This window comes from Excalfactoria chinensis, chromosome 2, assembly GCF_039878825.1.
Source record: "Excalfactoria chinensis isolate bCotChi1 chromosome 2, bCotChi1.hap2, whole genome shotgun sequence".
In the NCBI taxonomy this organism is placed as follows: Eukaryota; Metazoa; Chordata; class Aves; order Galliformes; family Phasianidae; genus Excalfactoria; species Excalfactoria chinensis.
This window is the reverse complement of record NC_092826.1, coordinates 92,728,109-92,754,596: the sequence shown is the minus strand read 5'-3', so window position 1 is coordinate 92,754,596 and position 26,488 is coordinate 92,728,109. Positions and strand designations below refer to the sequence as shown.

General features: G+C 39.8%; 1 protein-coding gene across 13 annotated transcripts in view; it reads left to right on the top strand.

Moving 5' to 3' along the window:
- The window catches only part of HECW1 (HECT, C2 and WW domain containing E3 ubiquitin protein ligase 1), a 233,504-nt gene that overhangs the window by 115,525 nt on the left and 91,491 nt on the right, over positions 1-26,488 (top strand). For 7 of the 13 annotated variants that reach the window (XM_072330283.1, XM_072330282.1, XM_072330279.1 and 4 more), the window contains 2 exons: positions 4,514-4,608; positions 26,089-26,164. In XM_072330283.1, coding sequence (XP_072186384.1) covers positions 4,514-4,608; positions 26,089-26,164 — 171 coding nt within the window. Of the gene's footprint in view, positions 1-4,513; positions 4,609-26,085; positions 26,165-26,488 lie in introns of all 13 variants that reach the window. The other 6 variants (XM_072330275.1, XM_072330284.1, XM_072330280.1 and 3 more) reach the window with 1 other exon arrangement.

Below are 26,488 nucleotides of genomic sequence, written 5' to 3'. Positions count from 1 at the left end.
GCACAGCAAACAGTCTTCTGGGGAACATAGTTTCTTCTCCTCGGTGTGCGGAACTGGGGCATTAATACTTAAATTCACAGTACACTACATGATGTGATGATGTGGAATACCAATGATCATAAAACCATGACACTCCCCAGAGAATAGCGTTCAGATTTTCTTTAAAACACCGATTAGGATGTGGGGGGCTTTTGGATGTTTTTTTGTGTCTGTTTTGGAGGTGTTTTTTGTTTTGTTTTGTTTTGTTTTGTTTTGTTTTGTTTTGTTTTGTTTTGTGTGTGTGTGTGTGTGTTGTTGTTGTTGTTGTTTCAGTATAACAAGGGAATCTGCTTCATCCTGGCAGTGCTTCTTATATTTGAGAGATTTAAGTCAATATTTAGTGCAAGCTAAGCCCTAGTGAGGAACAGAAGGTTATAAAGATGTGAATTTTTGAAAAACAGAAGAGATTTAGGGCAATTTTGATAACTGTAGAGCAATGAAGGAAGGAAGTAAACTACTTCAATGCATATCACATGAACCAACAGAAATGATAACACTGACAGTAAACAAGAATGGGTGGATGATGGGCACCAGTACACCTATTAGAAGACTTCAACCTATCTGAAGTTCATCAGGAGCCCCTACTAGGTTTTAACTCTTCTCGCTTCAGTTCAGTGACAAGCGCATTGTTTCCAACTGCTGGATGATATTGAAAGCAGCATAGAATATAGCTCAGCCAGTAGTTAATTTTGTGGTTAATTCACAATACTGGTTTGGTAACTGAAATAACTCAGGCCTTCAGTAGAGTAATAATTTTCCATGGACTGGATATTTTCCCTGAGAGGGGTGAATCTCTGTGGCAGAGGAGTCCTCTGGCACAACTCAGACTGGTCAAAGTTATGCTGTGAACAAGGAGCAATATCTGTAGTGCATAGGGCTAAGCTATGACCTGACTCCCTGACACATCCCCAGGAGCTCACACCTGTGAAAAGTTGTTGCCTGTAGAGCCTGGTACAAGGAGGGAAACAGAATCATATCTTCTTGTGTATGGTTCATGTCTCTGTCTTGGTGGCCTTGATTTTGGGCATCTGTGTTTTCTGAACCCATGAGAGTTGCATGTGGACCTACACATACAGCCAGGGACTGTTTTATTTATGTAATGCAGATACCACACCTTGTGTGTAGGGAATACCTGACTGTTTTGTTCTTGGCAAGTAGTTTGGTAATTGTCATGGACATAAGTATTTTCAAGTGTCTTTAAATATTTCACCACTTGGAGGTTTTGCCAATCGAAGTGCCATTTATGCTAATTGAAAGCTCATCTACAAGACTACAATACAAACAGCCTTACATTTGCTTATTATGTTCTAATGTCATTTGGATAATATCCAGGTTAATTTATATCACTGTCTTGCCTATATTTCAGATGCTTTCTGAAGTGGTTCTCTAGAATTTGCAGAACTTTGTTCAGGTTGTGGTCAAACCCTGAGATGGGCCATGGATGCTTGTGTGGTGGGTCTGTGGGGCTCTGCATCCTGTTCTGCTTTTTTGGTGAAGTGCTGCAAAATAAACAGGCTGAATGGTTTGCATCCGTCTGTAGTGGTAGATGTGTGTGTGAATTCACTGGGGGAGCAGAAATGTGTGCCTGGTTGTCCTGTGCTGTGGGTTAGGAGAATGCACTGTACTGGCTCTCTGGTTGAAACACAGAGGTTGGAAGGCACCTCACCTCTGGAAATCATCTAGTCCAACTCCCCTGCTAAAGCAGGTTCCCTACAGTAGGTTGCACAGGAAAGTGTCCATGTGGGTTTTGGCTGTCTCCAGAGAAGGAGGCTTCACAGCTTCTCTGGGCAGTTCAAGTGCTGTGTCACTCTCACAGTGAAGATTTTTTTCCTTATGTTCATATGGAACTTCCTGTGTTCCAGTCTGTGCCTATTGCCCTTGTTTTGTTACTGGGCACCACCAAAAAGAGCCTGACCTCATCCTCCTGACACCCATCATTTACATATTTGTAAGTATTAATGTGATGTATCTCAGTCTTCTCCAGGCTGAACAGTCAGCTTGTCCTCTTAAGGAACATGCTCCAGGCTCCTAATCACAGTTATGTTTTAGATCTGTGTAACAGCAGTGACAGCAATGTAATCTATGGTCCCTACTCTCCACCTTGCATAGTCATTTCTCGCACTGATATGACTTGTCTATTAAAACACTGAAAATATCCTTCCTGAACAAGGTGATTTCACTTCTTCTCTGCCTCAATACAGTTACTGAAATAGATTTTACTTGATGTATTTATCTGACTATCAATGTATTTTGCAAAAGCAATGCCATAAGTGGAAGATCGTGGTCCTGTTTGTGTTTCTTAACTAATCCATATATTTCTAGGTCAGTGGAAATAACATTAAGGTGAGGTCTTATGATACTACACTGTTTCTGAAAAATGCTTTTATATACTAACTGGCAAAGCAGTTAATAGTGTAGATATAGAATCATAGAATCAAATAATTGCTCAGGTTGGAAAAGAACTTAAAGATCATCTAGCCCAATCATAAACTAACCATACTACCCTAACTCTAACAGTCCTTCACTAAATCATGTCCCTGAGCACCACATCCAATTTTTAAACACATTCAAGGATGGTGACTCAACCAATTACCTAGGGAGCCTATTCCAGTGCTTAACAATCCAATCAAGTAAACAAGTTTTTCCTGGTATCCATCATAAACCTACCCTGGCACAACTTGAGGCCATTTCCTCTCGTCCTGTCACCAGTGAGAAGAGACCAGCCCCACTCTCACTGTAAGCACCTTTCAGATACTGGATGAGAGCAATAAGGTCTCCCCCCAGTCTCCTTTTCACCAGACTAAACAGCCCCAGTTCCTTCAGTCTCTCCTCATAGGGCACATTCTCCAAACCCTTCACAAGCCTTGTTGCCCTTCTTTGGACCTGCTCCAGAACCTCAGTGTCCTTTCCATACTGAGATGCCCCAAAACTGAACACAGTACTTGAGGTGAGGCCTCACCAGTGCCAAGTACAGGGGCAGGATGACTTCCCTAGTCCTGCTGACCACACCATTCCTGATACAAGCCAGGATGCCATTGGCCTTCTTGGCCACCTGGGCACACTGCTGGCTCATATTCAGCTGACTGTCTGTCAGTACACTAAGGTCCCTTTCCATTGGGCAGCTTTCCAGCCACTCTTCCCCAAGCCTGTAGGGTTGCCTGTGGTTGTTGTAACCAAAATGCAGGACCTGACACTTGGCCCTATTGAAACTCGTACTGTTTATTCAGGTCTATCTGTAGTGCCTTTCTCCCCTCAGGCAGATCAGTGCTCCCTCCCAGCTTGGTGTTGTCTGCAAACTTACTGAGGGTGCACTCAATTCCTTCATCAAGATCATTAATAAAGATGTTAAATAGAAGCAGCCCCAGTACTGAGCCCTGGGGGACACCGCTCCTGACTGGCTGCCAACTGGATTTAATTCCATTGACCACAACTCTTTGAGCCAGGTTATCCAGCCAGTGTTTTACCCAGATGAGCATATGTCCATCCAACAGAAATCTCTGGGAAGGGGTGCCTGCATTGCTGAGCAGGGGCCTTTTGCCACTGCCCCATACCCGCAATTCTTCACCACTGTTGGTAGGGGAAGGAGAGGACAGGGGCCTCATGGCAGGAAGAACACTGCCTGCCAGTCCCCTTCTATCACCTGTTTGCAAGGCAGCAGAGGGTCATGTGTTTCATGTGAAGCCTCAGCTGGCTGCCAAGATGTTGGGGCCGATAGGGTTTGGCACCACCAATCAATCTCCGTCTCACATTCCTTTATACTCCTCAGCCTCTCCATCTTCTCCTTCAGGTCAACCACAAGACTGAGGAAGTCATTTAGCTGGTTGCATCTTACACAAGTGCTGCCTCCCTCACGTAGCACTTCAATGGCCAGGTTCTGGCTCTCACTACAGCCAGAGACATAAGCACTAGCATGTTGTTTTAGGACCTCAGTCTGAATCTCCACATTTTTCTTAGCAGCAGCCTCCCTTTTATGTGAACATGTGACCTCTGTCTGGGTCTCCACATTTTTCCTGAAAGTAGCCTTCTGCCAGCTGAAGATTCTTGCTCTAACCAGGACCAAAATAAATTGACTTGGTGAAACCTGTCAGTGATCAATTATGCAGTCATGTTGTCCTAAGAGGTTTCTCACTTCCTGTGCTTGTGTTTGATGTATCTGAACAGTGAAGATCCCTACTGTACTTCTTTGCAGCATAGCTAAACAATACCAATCATGTATTCTGAAGTTTGCCTGTGGTAGTTATGTTGAGATTTAAACTGTTTCAGGTTGTAGGAGCTGAATTGTAAATGTCACTTCAGTAAGCAGAAGATCATAGTCAGGAGGATGTGCCTACCACTCAGAGATGAACCACTCTCATGGTTCAAGTTCAGCTACTTGCCAGCCTTTTGAGTGAACCATGTTATGACTATCTGCTGCAACCAATTGTACAACTTCTCCCTGGCAATTTTTCTAATCCAAAATAATTATCTTTTTCAGCTGAAACAAAGATATGCTTCAAATACTATCACGGTGTGAGTGGGGCACTACGAGCCACAACTCCAAGCGTCACAGTGAAAAACAATGCAGCTCCCGTAAGTTATGCTAGCCTTTTTTTTTTTTTTTTCTGTTTATTTTCCCTGTTATCACTGTTCTGTGCCTTGCTTTCTTTGCCAACTTTGTGTAATAATGTATGAAAATAAAACATGATATTTGCTTCTTAAGAGGAATGAGTATTCTTTCAGTTTAGATATGTATTTACAAGCCAAAAGAACTTAGACTCTGCTCTCAAACTGTCACAGATAACCTCTGTGATCTGGGGTCAGTCCCATGTCCTAGCTGTATCCCTTTTTGTTATCTTCTGTCTGCTGAGTGCTGTGAGACTTGATTAAAATCTCTAAACGATTAGGGATCCTTGGATTTTAAGTACAATAAATGCTGAGAAAAGAATTGCAGTTTTCTTAGGTGCATTTTACAAAACCATGTCATGAATGTTTTCATGGCACTGTCTCTGAGCCAGCATCAGTGACAAGAAGTGAGCATTGAGCCCTGATCTATCAAAGTACTGAAGATCATTTTGACAGGCTGAGGCTTCATTGAGAGAAATTTTGATTTGCTAGAGCTTAGCAAAGCTCTGTATCTCACTTGGCTCTAAGAAGCTACATACCTTGTCTTGTTTTTGAAAATTCAGTGACCTTGGGAGTGGAAATTTTTTAGAAGAGAGACTTGCTGAATGCCAGAGATTATCTGGCCTTGTTGACAGATTTTGCCTGCCAGGCTCATCTTTGAAGAGACCTAAATAAACTAAGGAATTCTAGTCCAACTAGCATTAGAGAAGACTGAGTCTTGATGTTGCTTACTCTGGAAGTTGAGCTAAGGAAAGGTCAGTCTTACACATGGTTGTACATAGGTTTCAGTGAACATTCCTGAAGCTTAACTTCTAGAAGTTTTGGGGGTGTTTTTTTCTGTTGTTGGTTTGTTGGTATGGATTTATTTGGTGTTGAGTTGTGGGTTTTTTTGGAATGGTCCCAAGCTGATAACTCTAGAAAGGCCGAAAAGTCTTATGTGCTATATATTGACTGATTGCATCTGGGTTAGGAAGGATTACGTTTTTCCTCCCTTGATGCATGTAGAGACTTTTTGTTGTTTACCTTCTTTTGATGCAAACAACAGCTGGAAACTGGATGCTCAGTAGCGGTTGATGTGTCTGGCAGTAATGAAAGGCATTTGTGTATTGGTACACCTTTCTCACATGCTCAGAATGAGTCCATTCACCACTTCTGGATCCTGGGGAATTCTTTTCAGCTGTGTTCAGAGGAACATCATGAGATGCATTTGGACATCTTCATTTTATGGGATACTGAAAAGTACTTTATAGTCTGCAGCATGTAGTGTTTTATTGACTCAGATCTTGCCATTTATTTCCTGATTGCCATCAGTTTATGGGGGACCGTCTATATCACTGATTCAGTCCAAGTCCTCTCTGAAACCCAGCCAGCCAATCAAAGCAGTAAATACCAGTAGGCTGAGAGATTAGGATATTTATTTTTCATTATTCGCATCTTTTTCTCAGACCTGAGTTTGAACCATGTAAGTTAATTTGTCAGGTTTAGTGTGGAAGAGTTAATGTTTCTTTATTAACTATTGACCGTATGTTTAAGTCAATAGAAGAATGTCAGACAACCCGCGCTTTGTGCTAAGCAGATACATAATCTCCCCAACTTCTTCAGTTGAGGTCTTTGCTCATAAATGTGAAATAAAATGAAACAGACAGTCACTTTCAGCTGAAGAGGTTTTGTGTTTAAAAGAAGGTTACAGTTTAGTAACTTCACAGTTACTTCACAGAGATCAAATGAAAAGTGAAACAGTAGTTATGGTATTCAGCTAAGTATTCTGTGTATGACTGAAAAAACAAAATGCAGTGCTAAGTAGTATCTTCTATGTGAAGGTCAAACCATTGTCCTTGGGAGTTGTTTTTTTCCGATTTTTCTTGTCTTTCTGGGTTGCAGGCTTGTCTGTCTTTGTCAGTTGTCTTTGCAGATCAGAGAGGCCAGCAGTGTTGTAGATGCATCATTGGTTTCTCTGTTGTTTTCTGTCCATTGTTTGCTGAATGACATAAATATTTGGTGCATTGTAAGGCAAATATGAAGCAGTAAAAACAAAAAGAAGAAAGGAATAGTAACCAAGATTATGCAATGTTAACCTGGGTGACCCTGCTCTATGAGCACAAGAGAAAAATTCAAGCCAAGATTTGAAAAGCCGGGTCTGACTGTAGAGAAAAATAATGGGCTGATTCTTGCATGTGTGAAGGCTTTTAGTTAAGTAAGATCTTTCAGTCTCCAGTCCCAGCTGACTCTATCAGATGACTATCATCATCTGGCTCTTTGCAGTGCATGTGCAGCCCTCATTACTAAAGTATTTGAAAGTTTGACAGCATTCTACACCATTCAAAAATGCTGTTATCCTAACTGAACAGATGAGGAAAAGAAAGGATTTGCTCAGCCCTACCCTTTTTCTGGGCTTTCATGTGCCTCTGCATAGGCTGACACTGGGGCTGAAATACTGGTGTTTATACTTAGAAGTGCAACCACATATAGGCACTCACCTTTGGCTATGATTTCACTAATAGCAAAGGTTAAAGAAATCACAAAATGACCTGCCCTATCTGTTTTAAAACACACTTTTTTGAAATAATGGCTTGGGGAAATTATCAGAAAGTTCTTTTCCTAAAGAAGTAGCAGCTCTTCTGGTTTGTACTTTACTATGCTCATTCACCACCTGCTAGAGAGCACAGCACATCTTTCTTTATCCCTGTAACTGAGCCTCTCCCCATCCCTTTGCAGTCACTCCACAGGAAAGTATACTGAGGGGCAGCTAATTCTCTTCTGTTTTTTTGAATTGATAAGCTAAGCATGGCTGAGCAGCGGGGTGATATACTGCTTTGTTTCTCCTGTTCCTCAGTATGATCAGTTAAGTGCTGACTGCATAGTGCCATGCACATAGCTTGTCTGAGGGCCTGAGGCTCCTTACACTAGTGAGATCTGACATTCGGGACCCTCTGTGATCAAATGGAATGCATCACATCCCTCAGTTGTTTCCATTGCTCCAGTGGTTCTGAGCACTGCCCTGGGATTCCACGGATGGCATTTCTCACATCACCAGACGAAGCCCTGCTCCTCAAGCTGGCATGGCCTAGCTGCAGAGCAGGGACTCCAGATCCTGGAACAGGTTCTTATGCATATTTTCAGCTCAAAGAGGAAATCCTCTGGTCTGTGCCTGAAAACTTACCCTATGCAATCAGTGTGAGTTTTACTGGTGACTGTGAGACCTTAGAGTTTTGTCAGAAATAGTAGGTTTGCAGGGAGAAAATCTCATAGAGATCCTTCCGTGGGTATAGACACATAGAAGGATTTTTTAAAGCTCATTGCCTAGAAGGGGGTAAGTGTTACCAATGTAGTAATGGCATCACAAATTCACACCGCAACTCAGCTTTCACTAGAGGGACAGAGGGAACAAGGCTTTGTATGCTTGCCTAAAACAAACCTCATTTGGCATAGCTTGGGAAAAAGATCAGAAGCAGGTGACCTGAGAGAAGCAGCATGTGGGAACAGGTGACCTTCTGGGGACAGCACTTTCCCTGCTAGCACAGACTCATCTGCATCTGCAGCCACCCAGGCAGGTTCTGTTTGAGGCTGCAGGTTCAGGGCACCTACCATGATTCGGACAGCAGCTGGCAGGGTGGCCACCCACTGTGCATCCAATACTGCAAGTGAGCCTTTCAGGCAGAACAACCATCAGGATCCTAACACCGTGATATAAAACCATCAAAAAATCCCACACTGTCTGTCTGTGCTTAGTTGCAGCTGAAAAGACAAAAGAAGTTGGAAACAGTTATGCTGGGGGCCAGAAGTGGTTGCCATTCTTGTTCATATGCTGCTGAGGCAGTATTTAACAGACAGTTAAAAGGAAACTTGCTTCCAAAGGAGGGGAAAAAAATAAAATCGCCATTAGCTGGGTATCTTTGTATAGCACCAACGGCGCTTTAGGCTGAGTAGCATCTTACCTATCTTGTATTATGGATGTTCTGCTCCATTTGAATTTATCTCCTTACGCTCTAACCCAGTTATCTGAGCTGCTCGCCTGCTGACTAGGATGCCCTGCAGTTCATTTGTCAGTGAAAAGTCCTGTCACATTTTATCACTTATGAGTCATCAAGCTTAAATATCTGGGAACCAGGAGCTGTATGCTTTGACCAGTTTGGACACAGTGAAAGCTAAATGTGAATTTAGGACAATGTAGAGGCCTGGGGGTGATAGCAGTAAATGGAGCACCTGTAATCATGGCAGAAAGGAACAACCTGGACAAGTGAAATCCATAAAGCAAGTTTGTACATGTTAGTTTGTACTTGTAAAGCGTAAGCATTACTGTGGTATGGGTGAGCCAAACAGCTTCCTTAGTAGAAAAGAACATTTTTATGGCATCTGGAACGTTTCTGTATTTGCTTCTCTTCTGTTACTTACAACGCAACCTTTAATTTATCTTTACATCAGATATTGTTGTAGAAAAACAAGTTACAGCAATTAATTCTAGCAATAGGTAAGATACATCTTGCTATGGAATGAAATCTGAGATAATGAAAATGATTTAACCAGAGCACAGCTCTTTTGGTGTAAAATAAGGCAGGCACAAGAGCAGTGTACTGAATGAAAAGGACAATCTTTTCCTCTAAGAGTTTATCACCTAAAAAGATAAATTGGAGATATCACAATTAAAAGACAATAAGTGAAGAATCAATGTTTTAGCCTCAGGACAAATGTCTTCGCAAAACTGGGAACTCTCTCTAGCTGTATTAGATGCAAATAATCACAGTTGATCAAATCTCTGGAGCTTTCATGTCACCATTTTTGTCTCATAGATCATGATGGCTCTCATCAAATACACTTAGCATCATGGGGAAAGCTTTGTAAATTGAAGCTAATAATTGGAACAGACCTCCTCTGTGTTGTATTTATGTGGAAATGCTGCCTCAGCTGGGTTTCGCACAGCAAGAATCACTGCTTGATAAGCTGTTGCCATTTGCTGGTGGCTGATCATTCCTGAGGACTTCGCGCTGTAAATGTCTGCATATGTGCTGCCATGTCAGAGCATGGGCTGCCAAGATGTGATTGATTATGAAGTGTTCCGCCTTATTTTCATGGATGTGTTGCAAGCCGAGATTTTATAATAGTGTGCATGTATGAGCAGCTACCTTTCTCTTCTTTCCAAAGACTGGATTTAAAATCCCAGCTGTGTGTTGTTTTTCACTTAATGCCTTATTCTGTGATAGGTGATTTTTAAGATCAGTTGTTTCTGGAGCTTCATTACATCTAATAAGTCCAACAGTTCAATTTTGAGAGTTTAAGAATACTTTAAGAAACAGGAGAGGTATCAGCAACTTATAGAGGCTACTGCACTGCTCAGCAGTTACAGTTTATAAACAAAACAAAAGATTATGAAATCACAAAATCAGGCTGCTGATCTTGTGTTTGCAAATCATAATTATTTGCGATTAATCAGCAAGGAATGAAAGCTAGGTATGTCTTTAACAAGTGTGAGTGGTGTCATTTCTGGGACCAGGAGCAACATTTCTGGAAGTTTGGGGTCTGGTTAGGTGACTCAGTACTTGTCAGGAATTAACAAAAAAATCCTCTTTCATTACCTTGAGTTATGAAGTAGCCAGAGGTACTCCCAGTTGCAGCTGCCTTTGAATGCAAGGTGAGGAGTAGCACTTTGTTCAGTATATTCCTGTATACAACTCTTGATTTCCTGTAAAGGAGATGGAGTCAATCAGAAACAAAAAATTAAAGGCAAAGTAACAGAAGGAATGATTGGAACTGGCAATACTTGCTCATTTGGAAGGCAGAGTAGATTACAGAAGTGAAAAACAAAGGGCTCTCTGCCAATGTAGTCTCTTTCTGTTGTAAAGGAGGGTCTAACAGAATACATAAGCTAAGAAACAGCTCCTGTAAGAGAGTACATTCTATTGATTAAAGGTGAATAATACTGAAAAAAGCTCATCCATAAACCGTGGGAAGAAGGTTATTTGCATATGCTTCTGATCTGTTGAAAGTATCTGCACGTTTTTGTTTTCTTCTGATGTCTTTGTATTCAGAGTTCTGGCAATGCTGAGCACATTCCTCCCACCTCACATGTTCATACTTTGCCACTGTTGTAGGCTGACATTAAATATGTAATACAGCATGAGAACATAAATCTTTGGATTTAAAGAAACTATAAAATTTACTGCAAAATTACTTAAGCAATTTAACAGGAAGCTGTATGTGTCATTGTTTTTCTGTAAGTACACGGGAAGCAACTCCATCACAGTTTCATGGTGTCTGGAGTTAAGTAGCTGTAATTGCTCATGAGAAGTAACTGAAAGTGTAGTAGTACATTTTAGAAAGGAACAGGGAAAGATTTTACTGTGTATACGGGAAATATTAGCACTTTCACATTACATGGCCCTATTTACACTTAGTTTATACTTGTCTTGAATGGTTCTGAAGAGCTGATGGCAAAAAAGAGTGTATAGTTGGAATAATACAAGGGTATAGTTGTAATTACAGAATAAATAAATAGCCAGAGAATATCTAAGCAAAGATCCACCAATGCTGAGGCTTTCAGTCAAGATGGATGCTTGCCAATGTTGAGGCTCACCACAAAAACTCCACAAAGGAGCAATCTCCAGAAAGAGATGCTACCTTAGTGGCAGTCAGCCCTTAAATGAGATCTAGGAGATGTGGAGCCAAGCTCCACCCCTTCCAGGAGCACAGCTGAATTACCTTTATCTGTGCTCCCACAGCTGACTCATTGCTTGCCTCAGGTGGCTAATCAGAGACTCAGGCTGTGATCAACCATTTCCCTTACAGAGTGCAAGGAGGTGGTTAGGAACAGTCCAGAAAGATTTTCATTTGCAGTTTATTGTTGTCTAGACTTCGTATTGTAGTATCTACCTAAATCTGTACTCAAGGATTGGGTACCAGGGCACAGAAAACCAAGATGATATGCTAGCCCTTACATGAGGCAATTGCTCATTAATGGGTGTTTAGAGAACAGATTTTCCAGGAAGAATTTGAATTCATTTGATACAAATAGAGTTATTTTTAGTGTGAGAACAACCCTCAACACAGTTATTACAGTTGAAAAATGTCATGAATTCTTTCTTTCCCTTCTGTTTTATTTCATTATAAAACCATGGTAGTGTTTTACAGCCTGATCTGGCAATATTCTGTTATGTTCTAGCATACTTAATCACGTGAGCAGCCTTCTAATAGTTGCACAGTTGAGCCTGTAGTTCAATGTAATTACATTTTTGGTTATGATTTTCTATATCCTAATTAGCACTGATTCAAAGGATTTGAAGGTTAATGACATATCCAAATTATTTTGTATTGCCGCCTCAGTAACACAGCCACTTTTTCAGAATCTGACTACATAAAGACAATTGTATTTACACTGCAATTACCCTGACATGGAGCAAGTGCAGCATTTATGTGAATTAGTGGAGTCAGAAAGCGTAACCAGGGTGTAATTGGTCTCTAACTGCAGTGTAACTATAGTCACTGCCTTATAAATAATAACCTTTCTCTTCCTTTTATTTCCTTCACTCACAGTTTAAATTGGAATGGCTGTCAAGAGATTTTCTTTAGATATTAAGAAAACTCATTTGCACTGAGGCCTCTTCTGAGTACTTTTCAATAATACTGGCTTTTATGGTCCTGATTCATTAAAGGTGTGGAGCAAATGCTGAAATTTCATTGCTATTACAGGAAAAGTTTAGGATTTTTTCTTCCAAATTAGCAGTCTTTTGAAACAGAATAGAATAAGCAAGTACAGTCACTTCAAACTGTATTTGAATTAGGACACATTTCAGATATGTCAATAGCTACACAAGTGATAAGTGATGCAGTTCTGTGTGCCTTGTGGCTTTTTTCCTTTTATCTTGATATCTACTTCTTCAGCTCAGTGTGGTTCAAACCATTATTATCACTAATGTATGTTAACATAGACTGACACCACTCACAAGAGAGGTATGTGCTCAGGTTTTATTGCTTAACAAGGACAAACTGAGCAGAGGAAGAACAAACAATAATATTATTTGCGATCATCAGCATTAATTTCCTGAGCAGTAACCTGTAAATCACAACATGAAAGTTTGACCTTTTGTTCTGAGGCAGGAAGAATATCTGCTTGCGAGCACATTTATATATTTAAAATTTTGTATTCTTTCTAATTTCCTGATCTCTTCATATGAAAGATGAGGCATAGTGTATTGGATCACTGCAGTGAAAGATTGTCAAACACAAGAAACAAACACAACTTTGGTGCCAGAAATCAGAAAGATTTTGAAAGAAATGAGCCCAAGATACCCTGTGGTGCTTTTTCTGCACTAAATCGTTTACATATAGCATGAGTATCTCCAAGAATTCTTCAGAGTATCAAACACTGTGTGCCAACAAGGCAGTTCAGGTGCCTGCCCTGTGCTGTGCACTGAAGTATAACTGAGTGATCAGAAGTGGAAGTTGCAGGGGTACCTTGTGGTACCATCCTTGTGCACCTGGTAACTTTAAAATCTGTTTTATTTTGCACTTCAGGCACTGCCCTGGATTTAAACAGGGAAGAGCTTGCTTGAGAGAGCTAATATCTGTTAAATTATTAAGCAAGATGAATATTTCATTTATTGAGCTTTTTCCTACTGTGCTACTCTGAATGTGAGGTTGTGCAGGAATGTGGAGGAAGGCAAGGGCAGAACAGAAGGCAGGGTTAAAGACACTACTTGCTTGTCTGCCATTAAAACATTGTCAACTTCTTGCACTCTTGTGGACCATAATTAAGTAGCGCTGATTGTGGAGCTTGTGAGCCATCCCTGGGTATCACTGGCCACAGCATATAAAATAATAATAATAAAAAAAAAGCAACTTGGGTAAACTTCAACCTTACTGAGTATCTGATCCTGTATGAACTTCTAAATGTGGACATAGAGTGGTTTAATTAGCAGACTTACAGTACAGCACAGAGCTGTAGTAAAGAAATTAAAAGCTTTACGGTTGGGGAACTGGAGTGATTTTATTTCAGCAGCACCAAGAAGGTCATTACACAAGCCATTGCTTAGTTAATGGGTTCATGTGTCTGGAGTCTCCTCACCACTTACTTTCCAGTATCTTTTCTTATGGTCACAGGATAGCCATAGTAATTGTCTGCACGTCATATTACTTCGTTCTGTACTTTACTAAATTATGAAAAGGTCAGTGTCTATGCAGCACACTATACTAGTGTAATCACATCTGTGCTGTTTTGCAGTCATAGTGTTTTTCTCAATCCATGACATGCATGCCTTATAAACACAGTATAAGGTTGTTGACTTTGGTATGCTTTAATCTTTTAGAGTTTAAAATGAGGGAAAGATGGAACGGGAATGCTACAAAGTTGAGTATTCTCCAACATCCAACACCCAGGGCCTTGTAAGTTACAAGAATCCTGCAATACATGGGCATGAGACCCTCTAGGCCAATTCGGGTATGTCTGCAATACGCATTGATCAGGTATAGAACAGAAAGAGTTGTGTTTTGGTTTGCTGTATGCCATTATGTTTCCAGGACCTCTTGTCCACATCATAGCTTTACTGGCCATGATGTGTTCAACAGCTGTCCATTCTAGGTGTGCATTGGATAGACATGGGGGCTAGCTGTTGGAAGAAGTTCATGTTGCAAGTGGGGTTCTTGGTGACTGAAAGTTGTTGCAGCAGGAAAATAATTTTGGGCTCATCACCTGCACTTTGGTGTGTATCACTGGGTAACACACTTCGGTGTGTAAAGATGCAAGTCAAATCTACACCAACAAAAAGTTCCATGGAATGGAACAAGTGAGACGTAGTGAGCAGTTTCTTAGGTCATGGTTTAGCATCCTGTTTAAATCTTTCTTGCCACTTAGTATAGTAATTATGGGTGTTCCTGATAGCCATCCATAACCCTTTTTTTTGTCTCGTTAAATTCTTGGCCTTTCTGTGTCCATGCAGCAATAAATTTTGCTCTTTAATTAGACCTTGCAATGAAAAAAAATTTTGCTTTCCCCAGTTTTGAATTTTCTATTGTTCAGTGTTTTACAGGGATACAAAAGGTTAGTACTGGATATGTCTGGTGGCGCCACTAGTTGTAAGAAAACTCTGCTTTCTTTAGAAGCCTATTTATTTCTCTTCTTTTTACCTAAAGGATCTAAGCTCTCCCAGCCAGTAAGAAAGTCTGAAAATTGCTGCTGTCAGATTTGAATTCTAACAAAGCTGTGCTGATCACTGTTGATCTTTTGTGTTGTTTGGGTCTGTTGCTGTTTTGGGGTGGGTTTTCTTTGTTGTTGTTGTTGGTTGGTTGGTTTTTGTTTATGTGGTTGGTTGGTTTTTGTTGTTGTTTGTTTGTTTGTTTGTAATTCTTCTGAAAGAGGGGAAAGAATGTTTTTTGATCTAGAATTTCAGAAATTGCTTTGTTTCCTCTTAGCATTCTCCATTACTCTTTCTTTTCTACTCTTTATAGAGTCTTGCCTTTTCACTTTTCTCCTTTTGGCATTTTTCTTTCCTTTTCTGGTTTACTTCTGTCACAGTTTTGCTGACTGCTTTTGCCTTCTAGATTAGGAGATCTGGGCCACCTGAAAAGTATGCTGTGCCCTGGCCCTGACAAACTATAGGAACACTTCACTGCCTCTCAGACAGCCAGTTGATAACAGGCATAAAAGCCATAAGTCAGTGGCTTTTAGCACTTTTTGAATAAAGGATATTGGCACCATATTCAACCATCACCTTTTGTGTTTTACTCTAGACTGGCAGCACAGGCTGCCCCAAGATGGGAGACAAAAGAACCATGTATCTTGTTTGATTCTTTCAACTACTCTAGTGGACAGTATTTGAGAAGGTGGGAGCCATATCTCATCCATATATGAGTACTGCTCCTTACCACTGGATGGGGACTAGGACTATGAATATGGCTGTATGTAGCATGTGGTGTTGTGGTTTAACCTGTTGGGCTGCTGAGCAATAGGCAGCTGCTTGCACACACACCTGTAGTCAGACTGGGAACGATAATTTGTGGATTGAGGTAATGTCATAGAGTTATCTAGATTGATCTATGTCTGTTAGAGAGGGGCAGTATGCCCGTGGGTGCCCCAGCCCCCAAAAGTGGGAATTGAAAAGGGAAAGGGGTAGGGAGATAGGAGCTGGGCTCAAGGAAATGAACAGAGCAGTGGCTATTATTTAAGAAGGAAAACTTATCTTACTATGATATCGGAATACAAGATAACACAGTATAATACAATCTAATTGAAATTGAGGCTGATAAATCAAGTAAAGTAAGAGAGAGAGAGTTTTCCAAAGACCAAGAAGACTACTTTGAAACTGAAGGTGCCACGGCTTGGAAGTACACCCACACCCGCTGCCAGGCAGTGAGAGAAAGAGTGCCAGCGTCACTTCCATGATGTATTTTCCTCTCTGACCGTGAGGTCCTCTGGGATGTGTAGTTCTTCTCTGTGCTCCACGTGATGTTATGATGTGGAATACTAATAACAAGAATTACAAAACATGAAAGGTAAGAATGAGTTAATAAGAAAGAAAAAGAATTAAAAAATAAATAAAAAATAATAATTTTAAAAAACAAAACAAAACAAAACAAAAAAAAGAAAACAAGAAAAGAAGAAGAAGAAAAAAGAAAAGGATGAGAACAAAGAAAGCAAGTAATATACAGTGCTCACCATCACACAGTCCACCACTATCCAATGCCCAGCCAGTCTCTAAGCAATGGTAGCTCCCTTAGCCACCTTCCCCCCAGTTTTATAGATCAGCATGATGCCGTATGGTATGGAATATCCCTTTGGCCAGGTTAGGTCATCTGTCCTGGTTCTATCCCCTCCTACTCCTTGTGCATTCCTAGTTCCTTTGCTGACAGGGCAGCATGAGAAGCTGAAACCTGTAAGAGAGCCAGTTATTTCCATCCTAAATCACACAGCGCCAGAACAGCTACTATGAAGAAAATTAACTCTCTGCCAGCAGAAATCAGAACAGGTACAAACCTCTGCATTGCCTTGGTCTACTGGAGTAATTTCCCAGGATTGACTGAAGTGTTTGAGACAAATTCTGCACTGATCTCCATCAAAACTGACACCAGGGAAATGATGACAGGGAAAAGGGGAAAAGAAAATAAATACAGCGGCAACGATCTAAGGAGGCACACTTATTTACTAAATACTATATCGGAATACAGAATAACACAATATAATACAAATATAATTGGAATTAAGGCTAACGAATCAAGTAAAATGAGAGAGAGTGAGTCCCGAAACCGAGAGGCCTACTGTAACTCTAGGTGAAACAGCTGGAACGCTCCCACACGGCTCTCCCCTGGCTGGCAAGGTCCAAGAGAGCGAGTTCAGCACGGAAGTGAGATTATATAGTCCTGGTCATATGACTGACCGTGGTGTTCCCTGGGACATTCAGTCTTCTTTTGTGAGCAGCAGATTCGTCAAAATTATCTATGCTTAACATGATGTTATGATGTGGAATACTGATAGCAAAATTACAAAATTGCAAAACCATGACAAGGTAAGAGAAGACCATGAGTTTACTGAAACATTATAGACACTTTCCACTGAGTCAGATGCATCACCCAAAACACTGAGCTTGAATGAGATTACATTAAGTAAGAAACTGTAGATACTGTAAAAGAATGAGATTTATTTTTTTTCTTTTAAGCTTTATTCTTTCTGTACCATCATGAGTAAAAGAAAAAAAAAAAAGTGCTCTATGGGGTGCAAATGTTTTATTAGTAATTCAGCAAGATTGAGGGACATTTGAAGTAGGAAAGATACTTCTTATTAAATCTCTGTAGTCACTTCTGTTTTGCCTAAAGTAGTATCCAAGGCTGAAAGTAAAAAATCTGTAATTCAATTATGAAAATAATGGTATTCACAGTGAATTGCTATTTGGGGCATTCATTCAGAAGAATGGGCATTGTCCACTGCATTCACTGCATTGCTGCTTTTTTATGGCTTGAAGGATGATTGACCAGAGTCCCCTCAACTACAGCTCAACTGAATGATATAGGTGTCTCTGACACACGTGAACATTACTCTTCTATTTTGTTGTCCCAGTCAAACTACATCAGAAGAGCAGCAAGTTTCTAAAGCTTGCCTTGAAGAAACAAACTGCACTCTAACTTGCAAAGACATCATGGATGCATTGTATTTTAGGGTATTTCCACCATCTATGCCTACATTTTCATCACCCTCCTTGTTCCTTCATTCAAAAAGGAAAGGTGTTAGTGGCATTTTTTTAGTTCTCAGTACAAATAGAATATTTTCTTGAAATTTCTACAGTTAAAGGCGCAATTTTTTTGCTGAATTATGGGATTGAAACAGTGCTTACTGGTCTTGTTTTGCTTATAAATGATGAAGTTCCCAGTGTTGTAGAGGCTGTCTTAGCTGTTCTTCGGAGGATGTTAAATGCAGTTATTTGCTGTAAGAGTGCTTAAGCACATTAATACTCTGTGTACAGACCTGTTAAGTTTACAGGCATGATCCTGTTGTGCATTAGGCTGCTGCTTGATGTTAATCTGATCTTAAACCCAAATTTTCTTAGTTTTTTGTTTGTTTTTTTTTTTTTGTTGTTTTGGTTTGGTTTTGGATAATGGTAGCTCTTGGGAGCACCAAGTTATTTAGCAATTTCAAGGAACCTTCTTTCCAGCTAACTTGACCAGATGTAAGGACAGTGGGAAAGAGCCCTTTGTTTCTGTAAAAGTACACTTTTCACATTAGGGTGTAAACTACTGACATTCTTTGGACTGCTATAAACTCGCTGAGAGACTTGTTAGTGCTTAAAGGCCTTCTAATGTCAGATAGCACAGAGAACCAAAATGGGTGCTTGGTGATTTATGTTGCAGAAAGCTCATCTCAAGAAGTTTGCTACATACCATGAAAAAATTACTGTCTTTTAGATGTAATCCAGAGTTCAACCCAGAAAGCACATATTAAACCCTATCTCACATGCTCATACAACAGTCCAAATATCTGAAAATCTAAGAATTTATTTAAATGGAATTTCAAAGAGTGTAGGAAGATCAAAGTTTCTAATCAAAGCTTTTCCTCTGCTGCCAAAGGATAGCTGACATTTTTTAGGCAGAACTGCTGAAACAATGAAAAAGGGGAATCTAATAAAATTTAGGAAGAAAAAGATACTGGACTCTGTGAAAGGTTCTGATTTGTTGCCTCAGTCCTTGATTTTGTTTTAATTGAAAGTGGTTGCTCATAACATCCCTCTTCTAGCTTCTTGTTATGTTAGAACAGCTTTCTTCTCACATGGAAAGTATGAAGTATATTCATGCCTGTTTGGAAACAGGCATGTCCTTTTGGCATAAACATTTTGATAATTGCCTTCTAGAGTCTTCTAGAGTACTTTACATTAATAATGATAGGACTAAACAGCAACATTGTCCTGTAACTTAGTTTAACTTCCAGGGTTCGTTATCTAGAATCTGCTGAAAGGATTTGTAGCAATTTAAATGGAAGAAAAAAAAAAAAAAAAAAAAAGAGGAGAGGAGAGGAGGAGAGGAGAAGAGAGGAGAAGAGAGGAGAGGAGAGGAGAGGAGAGGAAAATAGTTTACCTGCTTGATTGCTTCCTAACTTCTTTAAAGGCTTCCAGGAGAGAAGTTTTTCAAATGAAAAACATCAGTATCCTGGAAATAAAAGAAATAATCAGTAAGCACTGCTGCAAGAAGAGCTGTCTGCTTTCAGAAGGCAATTGCTAGATTTCCAGAAAAGCAAATTCTCCCCTTAATTAGGGAATAGCATTGAGAAGGCATTACATTACAAGGCTGGAACAGGACTGACCACAACTGAGAGGGAAGGCTATACATGTGTGGGCTCACAATACTTTGGGGACACAAGGCAACTGCAGGGAAGCCATCAGGGAGTTAGGCTCTGCTAATGGAGAAACTGGCTGCGTGTGATTTGCAATCACCTGATAGAAAAATAATTTGGTGCCAGTGCAGTGGCTTAATGGGCTAACAGGATAAGTGGAATACATTGCATTCAAGAGCTGGATAATTCTATTAAGACAGTGAGGGCTGTAGCTGAAGCACTGCCACTAATTAGGGCTAGATTTTCAAAGCAGTGCTTGGAATTATAGTCATAAGTTTGTCAGTGACAGTCATGAAGCTCAGATCTCCTTTTGCTCCTCCCACAGCTCACCCCTTACATTGCAGGGCACCCCGTGTACCTAAGAGGTAGTAGAAGTTGAGTGACAGAGGAAAAAAAGTACTTATTCACTCTGTGTTTAATTGGTCAAGTTTTCTTCCTGAACCAATGCCATTCAGCACTGGGAGAAAATAGGAATATTCACACAGATCCATGAAAGACAATTTCCTTTATGGAGAGGATGGTAAACGTAAAGCATGAATATGGGACAGTGCCTCATATTCATTTACTGTGGAAAGACAATTCTCACTTAGGAGATTGTTATTTAGTGAAATCAAGAGGGTAACAATAAAAGCCAACAGAGCTATGTTATGGGAAAGTGATTTTTCAAGTAAATCTTCTTATCACTTGTGCCATGTACACACTCATGTTTATAATAATAGCTCAAAGCTGATTTAAACTGACAACAGGAAAGCAGGGCAGATTGGATACTGGTACTTTTATCTGTGTCTCTCTGGGGAATTCTGGATCTGTCTTATGTCTCAGATGAACTGAAAAATGCAAACTGATGAAAGAAGGCAGAACAAAGCATCAGCTTCTTTTCCTTATGACCATTGAATTCAGGCTATTACTCTTGCTTATTTTATTTTAAATATGAAAGCAAAATAAGTGCTCCTGAAAAGCAGAGAGCAGAGAACTGGAGCTTGAGGCAAGGAGAGGACAAGCAGTTACTGGTCAGACCTGTCTTTTCACCCAGCTCTGCAGTGCCATGTCCTTTGCTCTGACACATCTAGCACTATTTCTTTTTTCTCCTGCTGCTGAATAGCTGGGGACTGAGTTGAGGCTATTTTTCACTTGTGATTTGAATCAAACACAGGTCACCAGATTCTCTTCTTTGCAATGCTTTCATCTGCTGCTTTTGATTGTCAGAACTGGTGCATAAAACAGAAGATATTTTGCTGCTTCACGTTATAGTTTCTAGGTTTCTTTCTCGGTAGATCTCCATCTTCCATACAAATTGAATAATGCTGCTGAGAAGCATAAGCCCTTCTGTATAACTTGATAATTATTAGAACTAATTTTTATTTTTAACTCATTCTAGTAGGTAGAATGATCCAGTGTAGAGCCCTAAAAGTTTACAGTATCTGAGGATTTAATCTACATTAGACACTACTACTATAATAATGCATGTTGTCAGTATAAAGTATTCTAGATGCTAATTAGTATAGTTTAAAACTGGAATTTAATTGGATTGAGCAAAAGGTCACATCGATATCGTTCATCATATATAAACTCAACATTAATACAAATAGCTAGTGCAGTGGTATTTCTAATGCCACTGCCTTTTCCAGTGTTTTAAATGTAAGAAATACTTGCCATGTGAGAATAGTGATTATGGTCATTAAATGTTGCCACTGTTTTGCAGCAGAAGCTGTGGCTACTCAAGTGCTGTAATTTTAGGAAAGAGTAAAATTTCTTAAACTAAATGTTTCTTCTATTTATGGTAAAAGATAATTTGTTTGGCTTTGTTGAATTCTGTTGTCTATATGGTCACATGGTCCCAGAATGCCCTTCTGGAGAGTAAAGCCTGTTAAAAATAGTAAAACTAAGGCATAACTGTGTTTTTATCTGTTCTGTTGTTGGAAAAGGACTATTTGCTTATATTTGCTATCTATGTTATCTACGTGTGGTAGAAGAATGTAATAAAGTCATATTCTGTTTCACATCACCAGGACTTTTAAAATAATTAAGTTGGTCTGCACAAACAAAGAGTAACTTGGAGAACAATGTAGAGTGTGATTTACTAGCATGTTGCACTGTTACAGGTCACTCTGCTGCATAAAAGGAAATTTCTCCTGCAACACCAGACAAATTTTTACAGCTTCTTACATTCCTGCATACTCGTTGCACTCTTACCCAAAAATATTTTACTCATCGTAGAGGGAAACCGAATAGAAGTACCTGAGGTTTACCCTGGAGCTTCTTTACTGTCAGGAGCAAGACTATAGTTCTTGTTACTCCTCCATATATCCAAATAGTCTTGTGAAGGGTAAGGCACTTTAGGAGATATTTTTAATTAACAGTCAGAGTTTTTGTTTCCTAGTTTCGGTTTAGACAATGTTCTAGGGATGCGCTTAGGGTTTTGCCTCAGTAGTTGAGGTACTGTCGTAATGTAGGATTTCTCAAGTTGCTTGTTGTTTGTTGTTTTGGGTTTTTTTTTTGTTTTTTTTTTTTGTTTTTTGTTTGTTTGTTTTGTGTGTGTGGTTGTTTGTTGTTTGTTTTTTTTTTTTTTCCATAACCATGGCTAAACAGAGAGAGGTTTTCAGGGACTCTTTTTGGCTATGTGAAGCCTGCCTCCTTTCTCATTCAGAGTCACGTAACTTCCCTGCAGCATTTGCAGGAACTACGCACAAGGAAAAGTGATGCTGGGAAAACACTACATTATTTTTAGCTTTCAGTCATCTCCTTCTGTCTTCTTTTTTCTCTCTTCTCAGAAAATGAAAATGAAAAGAACTACGAAATGTGGACTTTTTTTCCTGAGTTCAGCAAGTCATGAGAAGCTTTGACTTGGCCTCACGTACCTCTGCGCTTTTTGCAGATAGCTGTGGCATACTCTGGAGGTTGCCAATTGCTCATGCTTCAGTGGCTGAGAAGCTCTGTACTAGGCTGGAATAAATTTTTTCAGGTTATGTTTAATGGAGAATATTTTAAAGGAAGCACTGATGCTTCTTTACCTGCTTTGAGTGCACACACTCATGAAAATACCAGTGATTTTCATCACTAGCAAGGAAAATAGGAGGAAGACAACAAAGCTGGTGAGGGGTCTGGAGCACAGGCCATATGAGAAGAGGCTGGAGGAGCTGGGAATGTTCAGACTGGAAGAGGCTCAGGGGAGACCTTATTGCTCTCTATAACTTCTTGAAGGGAGGTTGTAGTGAGCTGGGGGTTGGCCTCTTCTCTCGTGTCGTTAGTGATGGGACTAGAGGAAATGGTTTCAAGCTGCAGCAGGGGAGATTCAGATTGAACGTTAAGAAATATTACTTCGCAGAAAGTGTGGTCAGGCACTGGAATGGACTGTCCAGGGAAGTGGTGGATCACCGACCCTGGAGGTGTTCAAGGAACAATTGGATGTTGTGTTGACGGACGTGGTTTAGTGGAAGCTATTGGTAATGGGTGGATGGTTGGACTGGATGATCTTTTAGGTCTTTTCCAACCTTGGTGATTCTGTGATTCTATGAGGTGTGAATTGGGATCAGGAAATTTTCTGCCTTCTGAAAGATTCAGGTAGGCTTCAAGTTGCTACTCAGATCTTATCTCTGCATGTCTAGGTATGAGAGAAGCATGTAGTAGAAGCATATTAATAGGATTTCACATCAGGACTTTAAAAGTAATTACACTGAGATGCACAGTCTTCAAACATTATATTATAAACAATAACAATATACAAATTCATTCTGAGCTCTCATTTCAAGGGTATAAAAGAGTGAAGGTTATGGGGAAAGATTATGTTTGTTCATTTTCATACCACGGACTTCAGTCTGTGAGATGTCAAGATGAATGTCATTCTCAACTAACTGTGCTTTAAGTGGCAGCTGAGAAGAGCTTTTTTTAACATCATGGTGACAAAATTCGAAGTTCACCTACAGTGAAAAAGCTCCCAGTGAAATTTTATTGTATCTGCTAAAATTAGTCTAAGTTTCTTTCATGATAAATGGCAAGAAGGAATCCATGCATTTTCTCATCCCAGGCATCAAAACTCTACAGATCCCAGTCTGTGTGGTTGTTGGTGGTTGTTAGTGAGCATGTTCATTCCCTTACATATCCTGTGAAGATGTGCAGAGTGCCTGTAGCCTTTTCTCACTACCAAGGAGAACCTGATAATTTACAGAAAGTGGTGACTCTGAACTGAAGCCAATAGCCTTTTTTTCTTTTCTCCCCTCCCCCCTTCCCCCCCCCCCCCCAAAAAAAAAAAAAAAAAAAAAGAAAAAGAAAAAAAAAAATTGACTTACATTGGAAGACTTCTCACATTGTTTCAAGGTTCCTCTGATTTTTGGTTTGGTCCTGGAAGCTTACCTCCACCTAGACAGTGGGGCAAACATAATTACCTAAGCTCAGGAAGAACTTACATGCTCAGCTTCCCTTAAACAGCAAGCAAAATCATGCCGTGCTATTGGTGTAACTAATCTTCCTCCACCACTGGTCATCTTAACTCCTCAAAATATCAGAATTAAAGTAAAACCACTTCTTTCCCAGTGTTTGCAACACCCTTCCCTAGGCATGTCCATGCAGAAACATTTCTTTTCTTTTGAGAAAGGATGTGAAGCTGCTCTTGAGCCCACTTGGGCATACGCCAAGCCTCTGGGACCTGTGTCTGAGATGAGAAGGTGTGTCATACATGCACAGAACAGGCCACAGAGCAGAAGCTTTTAGCTGAGACACTGGGGAAGCAGGACATCAATTTGGACTGATCGAGCTATTCAGAATGGTAACTGGGAAAGCTGAGGGGCATGTAGGAAGTGCTATATCTGAGATCCTGTTTTGAAAAAGCTTTGTTTGTATGTCTAATTCTTTAACAGTGCAACCATTCATTTCCTCATTGATTTTATTTATTTATTTATTTATTAAATTAGAATTTAAAACAAAGTATTAAGTAAACTTTCATTCAGAATGAACATTACAGCTGTATTTTCAGTAGCTAAATAACTGTAGGAAAGGATCCCAGGCTTTTTTTTGTTTGTTTGTTTTTGTTTTTAGTTACTGGGAGTAGAGATTGGCTGCAAAATGTTTCCTGCAACTTTAAAATTTGCTGAGCTGACTAAAATGAAGTCTTGTCCATTGGCCTAGGCACTCTCCTAGAAAAGAACTGTGCTAATACAAGAAGTAGTAAGCATTAAAGGATTATGTATAATAAATGTCAGCCACTGAAGAAGTGAGAAAAATACATCTTGACAAAGAAATGCCATTGTTTCTTGATAGAGTCACAACTTTGGCTAATAAAGATTATGGAGTTCTTATCACAATATTTTCAGTGTCACATATAATGCTGATATCAAGTTGTATCTTTCCAGAAGCCAGTGGTGGCTGTAATAAGTAGTTTCAAATGTGGTTACCTGAGAATTCCAAAGATGTAATTGCATGATCCTTGTGATCCATGTTATGGTGGAATTTGCTTATAGTGTGGTATACTCATTTCCTCATTTAAATTGTCTCTAAGAAACAAAAAACATATAAGAAACAAACTGATCATGGCAAAAAATCAAGTTCAGCAGAGCCCATTTTTTAAATGGTGACAGAAATCACCCTGTACATTTATGGTCTGTATCCTACTTGTGTCTTGACATGTCAGCTGTGTTCATTGTTTCCCTGATAGTGGACTGCAGTGCCCCTTCCTCTGTTTTGAACTTCCAGGAGGGAAACAAAGATGACTGTTTTCTAATTTAAGCTTGAATACACATTATTTAATATACTGCGCAATGAGTCACAGTTGAGTGGGACTTCATTTTATTTATTTATTTATTTATTTCTGACAGAAATTGGAACTTTACTGCATAAATGCTCTTTTTTCTATTTTGACTGCAAGCTTGGTGAGGAGCTGTGACTTCCCAGGAGAAGCGCAGCACTTGGCTTGGCTCAGTGGGAGGTAGTGACAGTAGCAGCACTGCCCTGCTGAACTCAGATCCTGACTCACAGAGTCATTTCTTCAACTCTGTTCAGGGAAGCAGCAGAGAAAACTCTGTCCTACAGCTGATGCAGGTTCTTATTTATGCCTTATATGCTGAAATGGGGGTGTTTTTGCTTCCCAGCTTTGATCACAGCCAGAAGGCAACATGGGTTTTAATTTATATAACAGCAGCCTAACGTTAAACGCAGTCTGTGGACCTGGCCCATATGTTTTAAGTGAGTTCAAAAAGTCACCTGTTGATTTATGTCATTTTTTTCAGCTTCACCATCAGTACTTACTATTATAATACACAGTTGTTTGCATACGGTAGTATAAGCTTTCAGAAAAATGTGCTCAATACACTGCCTGGAGAAAGATTTCCAACCCTATCAATATTATGTTATAAAGACAGATAATGTTAATAGAGGTGAGAGCTCCTTATGCACGACTTCTATCTCATTTAATAAATAGTCCCTTTTGGGATGAGGATCTACTATATTAAAATTACAATAATATTCTTGTATCATTCTATTTTAGTGAAATGCATCCAGGATGGTCCAACTTAGGCCACTAGTGGTTAAATTGTTACTCAGATGAAAACATTGTTTTGATTAATGGCTGTCAAACTGTTTTTTTGTTACCTTGTAAAAAGGTCAGTTACTAAGCAGTTCAAGAGATACTTCTCTAATCTTTGTTCTTCTTCCAGCAGATTTTTAAAAGCATCACCAATGAAGATTCAATCCAGGGACAGGGAAATCGGAGGCTGATAAGTTTTTCATTGTCAGGTAAGGTACTGTTAGTGTGAAATTTTTAAGCCCCGAGAGTGGGAAACTGAAATTATTAAAACCCTTAATGTATATGTGTGTGTGTGTTTATGTGTACATGTATGGCTCTCTATTTATATTTATCCATGCAAGAGTGTGCATGAGGTGATGCACTAGAACACATTGCCCAGAGAAGCTATCAGCACCACATCCCTGGAGGCTTTCAAGGCCAAACTGAGTGAGGCTTTGGGCGACATGGTCTAGTGGATGTCAACCCTGCCCATGGCAAGGGGTTGAATCTTAAGGTCCCTTCCAATCCTAGAATCATAGAATCACTAAGATTGG